General features: G+C 37.8%; 1 protein-coding gene across 1 annotated transcript in view; it reads right to left on the reverse strand.

Annotated features, from left to right (window-relative positions):
- Positions 1-16,753, reverse strand: part of AFG2A (AFG2 AAA ATPase homolog A) — a 201,007-nt gene that overhangs the window by 125,224 nt on the left and 59,030 nt on the right. Inside the window, exon 13 of the mRNA XM_062573995.1 lies at positions 14,898-15,024. Coding sequence (XP_062429979.1) covers positions 14,898-15,024 — 127 coding nt within the window. The remainder of the gene's footprint in view (positions 1-14,897; positions 15,025-16,753) is intronic.

The raw sequence follows: 16,753 nt of genomic DNA on the forward strand, positions 1-16,753 counted from the left end.
AGTTCTGGTCCCTTTCTATGAAAAAGATAATAGACTCAGAAAAGGTTCAGAGAAAGGCAGCAAGGACAATCAAAGGTATAAAACAGCTTCTGTTTAAGGACAAGCCGAGCAGGCTGGGACTCTCAACCTGGAGAAGAAACAGAGTAAGGAGAAGGAGACAGGAAGATACGAGAGACGTGTATCAAATGACAAGTGGTGTGGAGAAGGCTGGTTAAGGGTCAGCTGGTCACCATCTCTTTCAGTGCATGAGCCAAGAGCCATCAAAGAAAGCTGGTGGGAGTCAGCTTCAAAACAGGAGGAAGTAACTCTTCAACAAAAAGTGGTAGGACCAGTGGGGCTCCTTGCCAAAGGACACTGTATATGCAAACATTATACTTTATTGATTTTATTTATTATTTTCACTTCAAAGGAAGGCTGGACAAGAACTTGGAAGAAAGAACCGTTATAAGTTCTTAAATGGACAAACAGCAATGGTTTCAGGAAATCCCCATCACTGAAAACAGTCAGAGACTGGCTGAGTACCAGGGAGAAGCATCATATATGCTCACGCTTACTCTTCCTTACATGTTTGCTTATGGTCACTGCCCAAGACTAGATGGACCTTTCATCTACCTTAAGGTACCTTTTCAGATATAATAAGGTATATAGCACAGAGAATTACCCCACTGCTCAAAACCAACAATCAGTAGCAAAGCAGTCTGGCTGTGCTCATCAGCAGAATTCAGATAAACTCTGCAGTACCTGCCATTTTTCTTTAGTATGACAGAGCATTACTTTATAGACCTGACCATCAAGCCAAATTTAAGCTTTGACATCAACTAGCTAGGTTAAAAAAGAAAGGGGGAAAAAAAAGGGAAAAAAAGCTGTTCCATAAACCAAGAAGTGAAAATACAAGCACAGCACATTCTACATTGCTCCCTAAAAATATCCAGTTACAATTTAAGGAACTATCCACAAGTTAAATGTTCTTAAATGCATTGCTTGCCTTTTACTCTCCAACCAAAACAAATCCAAGCTTTCCTTTTTCAGTTTCACTAACATCCTCCAATTCAGTATAAACTAATGTTAGAATCAGTGTGAAAAAGCTACACAACTATATAAAGAAAAATTTTCCTATCATCAGTTAGAAGCAAGAGAATGCCAGTCAGTCCCTGCAGCAAGAATATGAAAGTCTTAAGGTTTGTTTGTAACAGTGGCTTCTTAGACAGACATTTCTCTCTAAAGACACCGGAGGATAGTTCTGCTGAAACATCAGTAGCACGGGAAGTAGCCAAAAATCAATTGATTCCTAACATCTGTCAAAGGAGACAGAGGCATTTGCAGAGAAACACACAATCATCATCACTTTTTCCAGGGACATATGGGGGACATTTCATCCCTCTCATCTTGATTCCTCCCTCCTATCACTTTGCAGAGGACCATCTTGTTCACCTACTCCAGTTATTCAGAGGTGGACTTCTTTTCCTAAAAGAAAAGATTATATAGCTTTACAGAGAGGTATAATGGCATGCCCAGGGGAAAGGTAAAGTTTCAGATTTGTTCATCAGTTGTTTGAAGAACCAGGTGTTTTGCCATAGAAACATAGCAGGGACAAGTAAGAAATGGGGAAACACAGGCATGAGTTGGGGCATCAGTCTTGCTTATTTCCTGAGAAAGTGTGAAAAATTATGATCATCTATGTTCAAAAGAAATAGCCCTTAAATTCTAAAATAACCACAAATATTTTTTGACTTATCCACGACACATGAATGAGAAAGCTACAGTGATGCTTGCCTTTATCTTTTTCCATCTACAGTGATGGCTACGTAATTCGCTTTCCTTTCTCTTGGCAGCATTTTGGAAGGTACTACTGCAGGTGACACAGGCAGAGCTGTACTCATACACAAGCCATAACGCATAAGCTGGCAATGGCTGCAGCCTTCTGAAGAACTAGCCCAATGTTTCAATAGGCAGCTCCTCTATTTATTTACTTTCCTACTACACTACCTTTCTACCTCTATTTCCTCACCTGAGGAAAAGTCAGGTGGCATTGACACAAGTTTTGTCATCCTTTTCTATCATACTACCAACCCAAATCCTAAACAGAGTCTCCAAAGCAAAAATTCCCTATCTAGGAAATGACAAGGGAGAACCAGAAAGGAGGAATATAGGGATGGAAAGGTGTTGCTCTACAGTTACAGATATTGATTTGGGACTACAAGGAAAAGACACCAGCAGTAGCAGTGTAACTTTAATGTATACAATTGATTTCATAAATGATTTTAGTTTTGTCAGAATTATAACTTGGAGTTATGGAAAACATAACCCATCTGCGGTAATGACTAGTAAAAGGTAAATAAGTCTATTTTAGGTTTAAAAGTATGAGTAATGCAAAGCAAAAATTATCAGCACCATGATATCACCAAAGAAACAGTTTCCAAATCAACCATTTTTAGCACATGACAGGGAAGACAGAAGATTCTGGCCACAGAAACACAGGCAACAATAGTAATTCAAGATACTCTTGAACAACAACTGGAATATTGTTATAAACTCAGTACTAAGTACAATTAAGAGAGGATTTTTTTAAAAAATCTTTTTTATACAGCTGGTACAGACATGCTTCTCTATAATAAAAATCTTAATTCACCATGGAAGAATACACTTACAGTCAAAACAAAGGAAAAAGTAACTACACCCAGTTTAGTCAAATTCCTCAACTAAATAAGAACATGCCACAGATGATCCACAAAAGGAGCAGTCACTTTGGATCCTCAAAAGAACTGCTGACTGGAGGCCTATCAACCGTTATCTGACACCACTGAATCAAAATACTCATTTGACTTTCTGACACTTTTCTCTCAATCAGCTCCAAAGACCTATTAGTCTACAGGCTTGTCTAGGTTACTCCAAAAATTTAGGAAACAGCTGTGATTTTCAGCCAACTCTTATAGTTGTATATACATCAAATCAATGTTTTAAAGAAGCTTTTGTTATTAAACTACATTGGCATATGCAACCCTGAGGTACTCTAGTGACCTAAATAGTCATCGACCACGTTTGCAATGTTCATAAGAGATGTTAATGTCTCATCCAGACATGAACAGAGCCATAGCTTTTTGGTCCCACATGTATGTGTAACAATCCTTCCATATACTTTATGAAAATGATATATTATGAATCAATAACCCTTAGGCTGCTCCTTTTTTCTCTTATGCTATAGTATTATAGTACTGCCTTCATTTAGTTTTATGTCAATACTTTTTGTTAATAGCTGAAGTCTCAAAGAAAAAAACCTGCTTTTCCTGAACAAATTCATTCGCTTTCATTGTTATGTATTAGAGAGATACAAATGAACCACACATGAATGGTATTTCTACTCATCCCTAAGCAGCTGCTACGCTGTGCATGAGGCATTCACGCATTCAGCTTTCACCATCAATGGAGCAAATAAAAAGTAAAGTTGAAGGTCCCTATGTGTGAAAAACCAACTAGTGGAAACTCAGGCTATGAAGTCCTAATTTTTCTTCTCCTCTCAAAGATTTTATGAACAAGAAGGATGTTATCATTAGTCCATTCAGTTGATTAGTAGCATCTAACACCCATAGAGAAACTTAAGCAAAAAAATGACTGATATCCTTATTGAGGAACAAGTGCATATCGGCTAATCCCTAAATTCAACAGCTATCTGAAATCCTTTATTAATGCAGAAAGCTTGATCATATTCCACTTTGCTCATTTTAAGCTCTGAGGTTCAGAGATTTTCTAAACCTAAACCTTCAAAGGTCACCTCCTTGAAATGTACCACCGAACACTGACACTGTACACCACCATCCTCCTCCTCCTCTCACAGCATACTCCCAACCTGCAGTCTGTTATGATCAATACTGCATCGGTGGTATATGCAATGCTTCTTACTTAACTACAACTTCCATTTTTTCCTGCAAACAGCTTCCATTCTGTTAGGGGTGAGATAAACAGCAGCACTTATTATAGAAGTCACTCAACATTTTACATTGTAGGATCATGCATTTAGTAGCGCGTGCTATTCCGAGCCTTGACCTTTTTGTCCTTTCCAAGCTGGCTGGCTGCCTTGAACTGAATTGTTTTGTAATGTTCCAGTCAAAACATTTCAGCTGTTGCATGAGGTGGAGACTAGAAGAAATATGTTGCTTTGTTTACAATTTTTAAGAAATGAATAAAAATAAATAACCTCTGGGGAACAGACTTGAGATCTGACCATGTCAGAAGGGTATTAAACAACTCAATTTGAAAAAGCCTAGTGAGCTTTCTTGGCAATTAATAGATATATTTTCCAAATATTTATTCAAAGACTGATCTACCCAAAGCTCAAGGAGTCTGCAGGTTATGCTGGATCCAGACTCCCCAAAAAACAGAATGAAAATGACCTCTCTCTCTCTCAATGTAGTTAGTTAAGCCTAGTCAAACAGGAGGAAGAAGAGGAGGAAAAGGATGCTAGAGTTGACTCCACAAGTAACAAAAGCCAGATATGAGGAATGAACACACTAAAACCAAGAGTTTGGGTGCTGAGGTCAACCTGGGATTCAATAAGAAAGAACTCTGGATGGGGGAGTCTGGGAGGAGAAGGGAGTAACAGGGAACCCTGGGTGGGCAGACAGCCTAAAACAAGATAAAAACTTGGGGAGAAGATCTGGACAACTGAGAACAGGAACTCTGCAGTTTAGGAGAAAGCGTTTGTGAATACAAAGCATAAACGTGCAGGAAAAAACATAGCATCGGCTGGGCAAAAAGACCAGGAGTCAGGATTATATTGAGTTTTGGTGAAAAATTTGCTGAAGGTGATGTAGTCAGGGAACGTATGAAATATGCATCTGTGGAATACTGGATAAAGAGAGAACAGGAGAACTGAATAGAGAGACATAACAGGGTAAGAATATCAGGAAGGAGTTATATTAATGGCAAGTGGGAAGAAAGGCCACTATTGAAAGAGTTATTTATCTAGCCATTCCTATATCTTCAGAAAATATCGTTGACAATGGGAAAAAAGTTTGATTCTTGCATAGCACATGTCACAGAGAACAGCAAGGGAGCTTACTATTGTTGTCAATTTACCAGTTATCTCAAGCAACTAAGTTTTCAATGGGAAATCCAAAGGTTTCCATCCTGAGACAACCATGAAGATATCAATATGATACTTCATGATGGAATCTGTATTTTAAAAGCAATAGGAAATGACTCCCCCTTCCCCAAAATCTAGTAATTGTTCAGCTGATTTTTAATACTGTAAATCAAAGCTCTCAAAAGTAAGCAAATGTGAGTATTAATGTAATTAAGTTAGAGGTGGTCATAATGACTCGTAAAAATAATTTTTAAATTAATGCAATTTAATTAAGCATGCACAATGAATATCACTTTAATTAATATAATTAAAGATTGTATTATGATGTTTATGAACAAAGAAGAATGACTTAACATTGTACGTGCAATCTTACCTATGGCAGTTTTAACTCATGAGTGCTTAATGCACACAACATTCTCTGTAACTCTGTTTTATAGAATATGTAATACACTATACACAAAAAACTACACACACACTGTGCATTTTGCCTCCACAAAGAGGAAGGCTGGGCAGGAGACCAACTGCAAACCAAGCCCTAAACGTGTCCGTGGCTACAGCCCAAGCACCATAATTGCAGCTGTTCCTCCAGGTTCCGCAGCTTACTGTACTACACTAACATCCTTTTCAATGCCATTCCCATAAATACTTAAAAATCAAGTCTTTTTGGAATGTGTATTCTTCCTGTTATCACTAACCTAATCAAGCTTATCAAATATAAAAAGGTCTATGCCATGCAACGAACCGACAGTGGAATATGCCTTGCTGAGATTTGCCTTACTTGCCTCAAAGCTCAGTATCCTCAGCTGCCATGTCACCACGGCACTGAGAGCTCCTGGATACACTCCCACAGCAACCATGCCTTGCCACGTCTCTGGAGAACTACTCAGCTGTCCCCCTCTCCTACATGACTCAAACTGTGGTATAAAGTGGGAAGAGCGAAGCGAAAGGATTTTGGAAGAGCAGGTTATCATCACATAGTTTATTCTCAGGCAAGTCCAGTAGAAAGTTAGTATTTGTACCAAGCTGCAGTTGTTATCTCTTGGCATCTGGGTACATGAAACTTGTTCACAAAACGAGTACAGTTTCTCCAGTTTCTCTAACTTATCTGCTTACCACTAAATCCACCTGAAAAATAGTTGTCCTAACCAAACATTTATGATTTTATACCCAATCTACATGTACTTCTCAAACACACCTCATTTCCAGAGACATGACTCATTCTAATCCCCAAATGTATGCACCCTCAGAAATAGAGTGTCATTTTCATGCTACTGCTGGGGAAAAAAAAATGATATCACAATTACAGACTCCTTGTACTGAGGGCAGGTATTTACAGCACAGAAGTGAATCCAATAGTCTTTCAAATTTCCCACTTTGTTAATAAATAGGAGACTTTCTATCATACTGTGCTCCTGATCTGGACTTTGTGAGGCTAAGAGGTATGAAAAACAACAAACTTTGGCCCTTGGCCATTACTCTCCCATCTCTGTATTTTTACAGATGAAATAAACATATTTTGATATCTTCAGAAAGTTTCCTGGCCTGTGTTATGCAGAAGTTTATGAAAGTATTAGTGATACTAAAATATATGACTGATTCAACTTAAGGAACAGTTTCCGTTATAAAGAGTAAGAGCATGCATATTTACTTTTCCATTTGAAGTAAAACTACTGTATTTTACATACGTTGTTTGGATGTATGTTTTCACAGACAAAATAAAGCCAATTTATCCTGGTCCTAGTATATATGTTAAAGAAGAAAATATGCAGCCCAGCAAGTTTTCCCTCCAACCCTTTTTTTCAGGCAAGTAATAAATCTTGAGTGAAAAAGTCACTGTGCTCTTCAGCTGTCACCACTAAGATTTTAGTTTTTTTAAACTGTAGCAGCCTTAAGGCTGATTTACTACTCAGCCCTCCACACTCTGACAATCGAATAGTTGGAAACAAAAATCACTTTTGCACACCTGGAAATATTTTATTTGCTGTACTCCTGAGAAAACAAGGTTTTCATCAGGGAGGAAAAAATAAAAGAGCATAGAGCAGGAAAGAGGGAGAGACTCAGGTGAATCTTAAAAGCCAGTTCTTGACTTAAAGAGAAACTGCATACATGAACACACAAACTACCACCGCATTTGTAGCAGGTGGTAAAGTTCTTTAGGGATTATGGGTTCACTATGCAATCCAGCTTCATATCATCCACGTAGAGGTCTTAGCCAGTTAAGTCTTAGCCAGTTAACAGCAGTGCTTATAAACTGCATCTTTTCAGACATTTGAGTTTGGAAGGTGAAAAGAGTTTGTGACAGCTTTGAAACGATTTCACTCTTCCACTTTAATTTTTTTTTAAAACAAACTTTGTAAGCTCTTAATCACCTTATAATGTAAACGTACAATACTAATAATGGCAAAATTAGATCTGTGAGAAACAACTACTTTCAAGAACATCTCTTGCCCTCACAGTCAAAGTTTAATGAGATTAAGAGTAACACCCAAACACTTGCCAGAGAAAACCAATTGATGGGAAAAGAAAACGTGAGGATGCCAAGACTGTGAAACAAATTTAGAATATCAGATCCTCTTTTCAATGGCATGTAGTTTGATAGCATTTTTCCCTAAAGCTTCATTTCTGAAAATTTATTATACGCTCCAGAACAATCTTGTCTTCAAAAGAAACTGCACTTCTGTTATTTCAAAGAACTGTATTTGCACCTGGGCAAAATGATGTAAGCACTCTAGGTGCTGGCTGACTAAAAAGGAGACACACAAAATCTGTCTCTATTTTTAATCCCGGGGCTTTAGAAGAATATGGGGAGTGCCCTTCAACAAGCAGAGAGGCATTTCAGTATTTAAAGAAAAAGAATTAATGGTTCAGCAGTGTGGAGAGGCATGACTATTGCATTTACGTGCTTTGATTTCTGTTCTGAAATACATTCCCACCTGTTCTAGTCTAGTGATGACTACAAAGCCCATCTACAAATGAAGACTGATTTCAGTAATAGGATATCAAGCAGAGTAATCAGTTTAGCAAATTACTTGGTAGTTATCCCTAACAGTCCTCAGGCTGGACTTGTTCATCTTCAGTAACCTAGCAGTGCCAAAAAAAGTATATAAGAAGATTTCACTCTAACTAGTGTTTACTTTGTATTAATGTATTCAACTATCAGGAAATACTTTGCTGAACATTAAATATCCCAACACTATCTCCTTCTAAAAGGCAGCCACTTGTCTTCCAAATCTGGAAAAAAATCTATACATCTGTTCAGCACAGCTGTGACCTTCTTTCAGCTTTAGCAATAACCATTTCTATTAGGGGGTTTCCTGCCTGAGAATTAGGTCCATAAAAGTCAAAGTTCTCCTTCATGATCCTATACTCCATTCTATCGGTCTTCCACTATTTAAAGCAGTGATGATTGACACGATGGTCTGTAGAGAAGATGGAGTCAGACATTTCTCAGAGGTGCACAGCAGAAGGGCAAGAGACACAAGTTAGAGCAAGCAAGGCTGTGAGATATAAGGGAAAAATTCCTCACAGCAAAGGTAATCAAACACCAGACTTGGCTACTCTGAGGCTGGTGAAATCTTCTTCCTTGGAGAAGCTCAAAACTCACCTGGGCCGGCCCTGAGCAATCTGACCTAATGCTGAAGATGGCTCTGCTTGAGCAGGAGGTTGGACTAGATGATGCCCAAGGCCCCTTCTAACCTAAGTTATTCTGTGATCTTCTATTAAGCCAAGGGCTGAGGGTTGAGGGAAACACAGCACACTACTCTGTTGGATTAAGCGGCCTTTCACTATATTTGGGAGAACTCAAATCCTACAAAGTCAAAGCTGTAATATAGGAAGACTCTTTAATAAGATATGTCTGACCAAAATGTAAATCACAAATATATAAATAGAAGAATATACAATCTGGTAGTCAGTTAAGTTTATGTCATCATATCTGACTGTTAAATATGCTTGCAGTATCACCTGCTTTGTAACAGCATACATACATTTCCAGACAATAATAAATAAATATGCAAGATTCTTTCCTATTAACGTGTAAAATTGCAACCTTAAATATTTGAATATCTTCCATAAGCCTTCAGAAAGACAGAACTTTGATGTTTTTAAAGAGGAAAGATTATTTACTTTTGCTGCAGGCAAGAAATTATAATTTCTTCACTAATTCTGCCAGATGGTTCTATCATGCATTTTTTATTTTCATCAAAACAAGCCACTTGAAATTAAGGTTGTCCCATAACTACATGATAATCAATATTTCAAAAGTCAGATCAACTTAGCAAACCTTTGCTTGACTCCTCTGACCAAAACAGCTCCTCCAAAATCAAAATGAACCACAGGGGAAGGGAGTTTTATTCCCTTTCCTCATGCTTGGCAGTTGCTGGGGAAAATATAGGCTACAGTTTTATTTTATTCACATAAGCAGAACAAGCAACTCAGTAGTATGCATATGGTTTTGAAACTAGATAAGCTGAATTCAACCCTAGCAGTTAATACCCTGAAGCCAAAACAGCTTCTCTAAAGAATAATACGGACCGAAGACTTGGGGGGTGGAATAAGACAAGGTGAAAGAAGGAGAAAGTGAGGAGGAGGGCTGGAGAGTGGCTTTAAAAAGAAAAACACATTTACAAAAGGAGGAAAGAAAATTCCTCTGCACTGACACTAGCACACAAGGTACTTCAAGATCAGAACCTCTTCAAGACTGGAAGATCTCCTGTACTAACAGTGCATTTAAAAAGATTCAGCTCTTCAGCATTCAACATACCAGTGCAACTTCTGGTGTAAGCCATGCTGGAGCCCATGAACATCGACGAAATCCAGACCATCATCAATCTAGAGACAATGAGCAACAATGACAGCACAGCATCTCATTAATCTTCATTTGTCCTATCACATCCTGTCACTCTTATGCAAATAGCATATTTGAGGATACATCTTTTCTGCACCCCATGATAAGCAGAAGTGAAGCTGTCAGGAGCACCAGGATGTCATCCCATACCACAAACCATCACTTCACTCAGCGCCTCATGTTTTACATCACAGCTAATGTGTTTGACATTCAAATTTGACCCAGCAGGAGGTAAAATCTGATTCCACAGCTACATGCATCTTGCTTCCTGTGCTGAAACATTTAAACACCAAGTTTCCAGAGGTCTCTCCTCCTTCAGTGTACCCTTGCTAATGGAGATTGAAACACTACTTAAGAGAAAAAAGATAAATCTGTAAGAGCAGGTAATGATAGCAATTCATCCTTCTCATACAAGTACTAAATGCTTAGGAAAACAGAGATTACCATGAAGAAAAAAAAAATAACAGCATCAAGCAAAACACACACACAAAACTGATGAGTTGGTCTAGGTTTTCTCACATAGAAATCTGGTAGACTACACTGGGAAGCTTGTCCACATATATGTCTAAATAGAACGTTTAATTCCAAGCTAACCAAAATATACATGGTGTTCAAAATATTACATGCAAAGTTGTAGGAAAGAGTGATGTGTCTTGTCAGGTCAACTGATACATGGGAAAACACAGACAAGCTCTGAATCATAAACAGCTCTGTAAAATGACTTCAAAATATTTTAGATATGAAAAAAATCACTCCTGAGTGTACAAATCAGCAAAAACTAAAAGAATTTTTCCTATTATTGCTCATCAATTCTACTTCTAGGGCAAAGAGTCAAGGCCATCTATTGCATAAAAGGGAGGATTCTTTTTTAATATTACTGAACATGTTTTGTTTCTTTATCACTTTCAAAGAATGCTCAGAACATCTTGTTCCAGAATATTTTCCTTCCAACAGAAATCACTCCTTCTATATCATACATGGGATGAAAACAGTACATACTGTTTTTGTTTTCCTAAGAAAAACAGAAACTATCCCAAAGTATTTCCAGCATCACATGAATGAGAAGCAAAGTCATCAGAGTGCCCCATACGAACATGGGACACATCTTAAGGCTGGAATAATATTTCAATAGCATGATGATGTCTTAGAGAAATTTCCCTATTTATAGATGCTTGTAACAAGTCAAAACAAGTTTACCATTAAACGTAACTTTCTAAAGGCTGGCTCAAAATCTAACACCAGACAGAAACAACACACTGTTGTGTTTGCAGTGATGATGAATTTTGCACTAGACTCAGGGGAAATATTCTACCTTTGCATTTGATATTCCCACGTGCTTTTTCTTCAAATTATAGAAGACTAATTACCACATATTTGTCAGTTAAGAAGCAGCCATGTAAATGAAGATGATGAATGGATTATTACCAGTATATAATACTTATAAAGTAAGCATTCCTCAAACATCTCTTACTTTGAAAGACTAAAATATATGCCTCAAAAAATATACCAGATATATTCCCAGTCCCTGGGACCTGGAAGTAACACACACAGATCACCTTGTGCCTTTATATAATAGGTAAGGTACATGCATTAAATCCATCCATATGAACCAGACATTTATTACTGGAATACATAACTGAACCAATATTTCCCTTTAAAATACTAAATTAATTTAATAACATTTTACATTTTCACAAAGCACAACTGATCACAAAGTAAACTAAAAGTCCATATTGAAGGATCTCCTATCAAGTCAAGCTCACCGTATTGCTTTCTGGTGTAAGTCTTCTTTTTTCCAGGAAAGAAAATGTGCAACAAGTACAGTATAAATATTGCACAGACCCAGAAGAGGACAGTGGCTTGGTACAACCTGTCCAGCCTGCATAAAGCATGATGTGAACCATACCAGCTACAATCTGATTTACTGTGTCCTTTAAATTGCACTTTAAACTCTCCCTTCCTCCAGGGAAAGGTGAAATTTTGCTCTGCTATTCTGTAAGATAACTCTTTCTAGAAACTTATCAGAACTTTTTATATCTCAGTAAAAACAGTTAAAAAAAAATCCAAAATATTAATTCATGGTTTCTTGCTAATAAAATTCCTATATTTATATCATATGTTTTTCTGAGGGGGTTGTCTCATGCATCTTATCTCTTTAAATCTAAGGTCAGAGCTATCAGCTTTACGTGGGAAAAAAGTATGTAAGACTAGTGTTGCCATTTAAACACAAGCCTGCTATTAGTTTTAGGCTTCTCTTCCGCCATTCAAGTTGCCTGGAACTCCATAGGGACACATATGTATAATGTTCTTCCTTCCAGCCACTGGAGTGTCCAAAAATCTTGCCCATGGTGATTACCACAGCTCACTAGATCCACACAGTTTTCAGACTTTGCTGACAAATGCAAAAAGAGAAGGAAACCATGGATGATAAAAGGGTTTCCATAACCTGCTACTCTTTCAGCCTTACTGACTGCATGTATCACGTTGACTCGGTTCAGTGAAGTTGCAGAATTTAGCAAATTTTTGTGTAAACCCGTTGCTCTTTTGATTGAGTCACATATCAGTGGTATATTATCCCTCTCCATCTTCCTGGATCTGAAGCACCTTTTAGCTAAAACAAACTATTCCTAGAAAAGCGTATATACAAACAGATTTTTTCACAAACAAATTCCTCCCCTCACTGCCCCTGTAAAGTTTAGGTGATGAAAGATGTCAATTTTTACCCCAGATTAAAATTAAAATTTTGAATCTTAGGGAAAGAGGATTGGATTTGCATCAGAGATAGAATTATAGAATCAGTAAGGTTGGAAGGGACCTCTGCAGATCATCTAGTCCAACCTCCCTGCTCAAGCAGGGTCACCTAGAGCACATTAGACAGGGTTGCATCCAGGTGGGCTTTGAATATCTCCAGGGAAGGAGACTCCACAACCTCTCTGGGCAACCTGGTCCAGGGCTCCGTCACTCTCACAGGGAAGAAATTCCCCCTCACGGTCAGGCAGAACTTCCTGTGCTTCAGTTTCTGCCCATTGCCTCTTGTCCTGTCACATGGGACAACTGAAAAGAGTTTGTCCCTGTCCCCCTGGCACCCTCCCTTCAGGCACTTGTACACATTGATAAGATCCCCCCGCAGTCTTCTCTTCCCCAGGCTGAAGAGGCCCAGCTCTCGCAGCCGTTCCTCCTACGGCAGGTGCTCCAGCCCTCTGATCATCCTCGTAGCCCTACGCTGGACTCTCTCCAGTAGCTCCATGTCTCTCTTGTCCTGGGGAGCCCAGAACTGGACACAGTACTCGAGATGAGGCCTCCCCAGGGCTGAGTAGAGGGGCAGGATCACCTCCCTCGACCTGCTGGCAACACTCTTCCTACTGTATCCCAGGAGACCATTGGCCTTCTTGGCCACAAGGGCAGATTGCTGGCTCATGGTCAACGTGTCATCCACCAGCACTCCCAGGTCCTTCTCTGCAGATACAGTTAACACATTTCTAGTAACTGAAGTCCTTTGTAAAAATTCAGTACTGCAGGACTGTATCCCTACCATAGAGTAGTACTGTCCCAGAGAAATGCAAATATTTCAAACAAAAAGTAAAATATAGGAAAATAGTATCCACTGAGGAGCCACTGGGCCCAAGAAAAATCTAGCAAAAGGGAGAAAGAGAGGTAACTGAATTTCCAGGTGGTGATGATGCTAACACAGAAAAATGTTGAATTGGCCCAGAATGAAAATCCCGCTCCGTTTAACAAAGTGCTATTTTTCAAATTCAGCTCAATTTGACCCCAAAGAGAATACATACCAAGGAAAACTGAAAGCAATTTGACAAAACTGAAATCTTCTGTGGAAAATTTCAGTTTTGCAGAAATGTATTTTTCACTGATGTGCTTTATCGTCTTTTATTGAAAATTCCCTGCTAGCTCTATTTTGCCATGTTTGGCACACACACTGTGTTTAAATAAGCCTTCATCGGGACACCAGCCAGCACGGTGGCTTCCTTCAGCTCAAAGGGAAGAAAGCTACATTCTGAAGCCAAAATATGAGTTTTATTCTTAGAACTTCCTTCATATGTACATGAACCTTCCTTTAAAGTGTGCATTTCATAAGTATTTTACGCCTGAATGCTCCAAGACAAACAGAAAGAAGCAGTCCACAAATACCTTACAATGGAAGAATCTGTTATGTTAAAAATATTTATAAAACTTCTAAGGAATCCAAGAAAAGATTGTGAAAGAATAAATTTGATTAGCTTGTCAAAAAAATACATAAAAATTGAAAAGGTGAAAAATTGTGCAATAAAGACTACTAACACTACTATATGTATCCTAAAGGAAACCACTTCAGACTGGTCCATCCACCATGCTCAGGTGGGAGAAGATACGTCAGTAGCAGGCTGTTCTAAAGTGTATTTTTTAGAGGACTGCTGGGTTGGTTTTGTGTTTGGAGGTTTTCTGCAGTAAGTGTTACAAACCTCTCGTTTTTACAAACTTGATCTGCTCTTGTCCTTTCAACAGAGCAGGCTCAGGATCTGTGGAGAAACTGCACTGTTTACAGTTGGAACCTGTATTGCTGGCAACCAGCTAACAGCATTGAGGAGATATTTAATCTTCTGAAAGGAAGTAACTAATGAAACCAACAGTCCAGCAAACTCTTGCATAAACAAACACAACAGAAGCAAAACATACAAAAGCACTTTGACAGAACTGTTGTTGCACAAATTCAATGAGCTTGATTTAAGGAAAATTTCTTTTAGGAAACCGATACATATAGCTTTTACAAAACATTTGTTTTTGTAAAAACTTACACAGGAAAAAAAAGCGAGGGACATAATCTTTTCCTTTGCTTTGTCTTCCTTTTCAGACTGTTCCCCTGAATGATTAAATTGATTAGACAACAGTTTGGAAGATAAACAAAAAGAGAACTAAATTATTCCAAAGTTGATCTTCACAACAGAACAGTGTATACCACAGTGCATCTATCCTTACCTTGTCTATCATGTCTGGCCTGTTTGTAGCTGCCAAAATTGTCACGTCCTTTAGCTGTTCTATCCCATCCATTTCTGTTAACAATTGAGCCAAGACACGGTCTGCTACATTTCCAGCACCTGAAGAGCTGATTCAAAAAAAAGTCACAGCATTAGTTTTTACTTACTAGAAAGCTGGAGAACGAAAAGAATAGGCAGTACTTTTCAATTTTATAGTGATCGACTTTTTTTTTTTTTTTTTTTTAAAAAACGTTATTTCTGATTCTTCCTTTTACCTTCAATACTGAAGGTAAATTAATATCACTCATACAAAGCGAGTAAATATGTGTTGGAGAATGAGTCCTTCAAAGGATCTCTTAGTAATAGGAAAAGCAAATGAGCTTATTACTTACTGCCCTGCTGTGAAGACCATAATACAATTTGGTTGTCTGGAATAGACATTTTTAAGATGGTAAAAACTTGAATTCATGCAGCTTCTTTAAGAGTCAGACAAACTTCAGTTTTTATTACCATCTAAGTGAGTGCTCACTCTAAATCATGTAGTATAAAAAATAAGGCTATGTATTTTGCAGAGTTACTCCACATTTTTATGTTCTCCCCATCAAATGGGAATGTATTGAGTGTTGACCAACTCCCCCATAATAGGATTGTCAGTCCTGTAGCTCAGTCTTGTCAGTCCTCTAGCTCAGACGATGTTCCAGATATCAGGAAAAAAAAAAAAAAAAAAAAAAAAAAAAAAAAAAAAAAACAAAAGTCAGACAGAAATCTTCAGTTTTGAAACTGCCGATACGTAGGGGGGGGGGAAGCAAGCAAGCAAGCAAGCAGACAAGGTATAAACTATTTTAAGAGTTTATTTTTTTAGTTTAGAAGTAACTATGGTAACCCTGTATTTAGAAGAAATTTGCTTAAATATATGTAACAAAATGCATTATGGAAACAAACTCTATTTCATTAAAGTTTTAATATGTTAAAAAGAACAAGCAAGTAGTGTACCACCTTCTTCCTATACAATTATTTATGTATAAATATGTGTATATATGTATACATGAACACTTCCATATACAAGCATATAACAAACGTAGAAGCAGAAGACATTGCATAAACCAAACCAAGAGATCAAACATATTTTGCAATAAATAATAAATCTGACTGAACAGTTGTGTTCTTTAAACTGTTGCATCCTTCTAATTTTGCATGAAAAAGGCTTTATTTTAGATGCATCATAACAAATAGGTGACCATGCTCCATATAGTGTTTTTTTTTTTTTTTAAACTTTTGAAAAGATTCTAGCTCTAGGAGATATTGGGACTGTACACAGATAATGTATACTCACTTATTCACAGATACACTATACAGATTATGTAGATATGCTCCTAATAGCATCCTAGCATCCAGCTCCGTGTGTGTGCATGTGTGTGTGTGTATTAAACTGTAAGGAAGTGCTATGTTAAAACCATGTGATTTCCTTTATTAGCTATAGGGTTAACTGAAATAAATGTCACTTCTCCCCTAATCAGCAGGGAAAAAAGTTTATGAGAAATGCTTAACATTTAAAACAAAATGAGAAAAGATACCCTCTCATCAAATTTTACTTTTAAATCCACAACATCAGAATCTGTCACAAGATCACACCTAAAAATTCAAGAGTTCAACCAGTCCTGGATTTCTGAGATGGTGCTACGATGCAAGGCTCAATCCAGGGAAGGCGGGAGAGCGAGCAGCTTATTCCAAAAGCTCCCTCTGCTGAACAAGGGCTGCAACTAAAGTTAGGAAGTTGAAGCAGGTAGGTAAAAGCGGTTGGTGGATTGCCAAATAATGTGGAAAATGCATTTTTTTATTCACCCTAATAAAAAAAAA

Source organism: Rhea pennata, chromosome 4 (genome assembly GCF_028389875.1).
Source record: "Rhea pennata isolate bPtePen1 chromosome 4, bPtePen1.pri, whole genome shotgun sequence".
NCBI classification, from domain to species: Eukaryota; Metazoa; Chordata; class Aves; order Rheiformes; family Rheidae; genus Rhea; species Rhea pennata.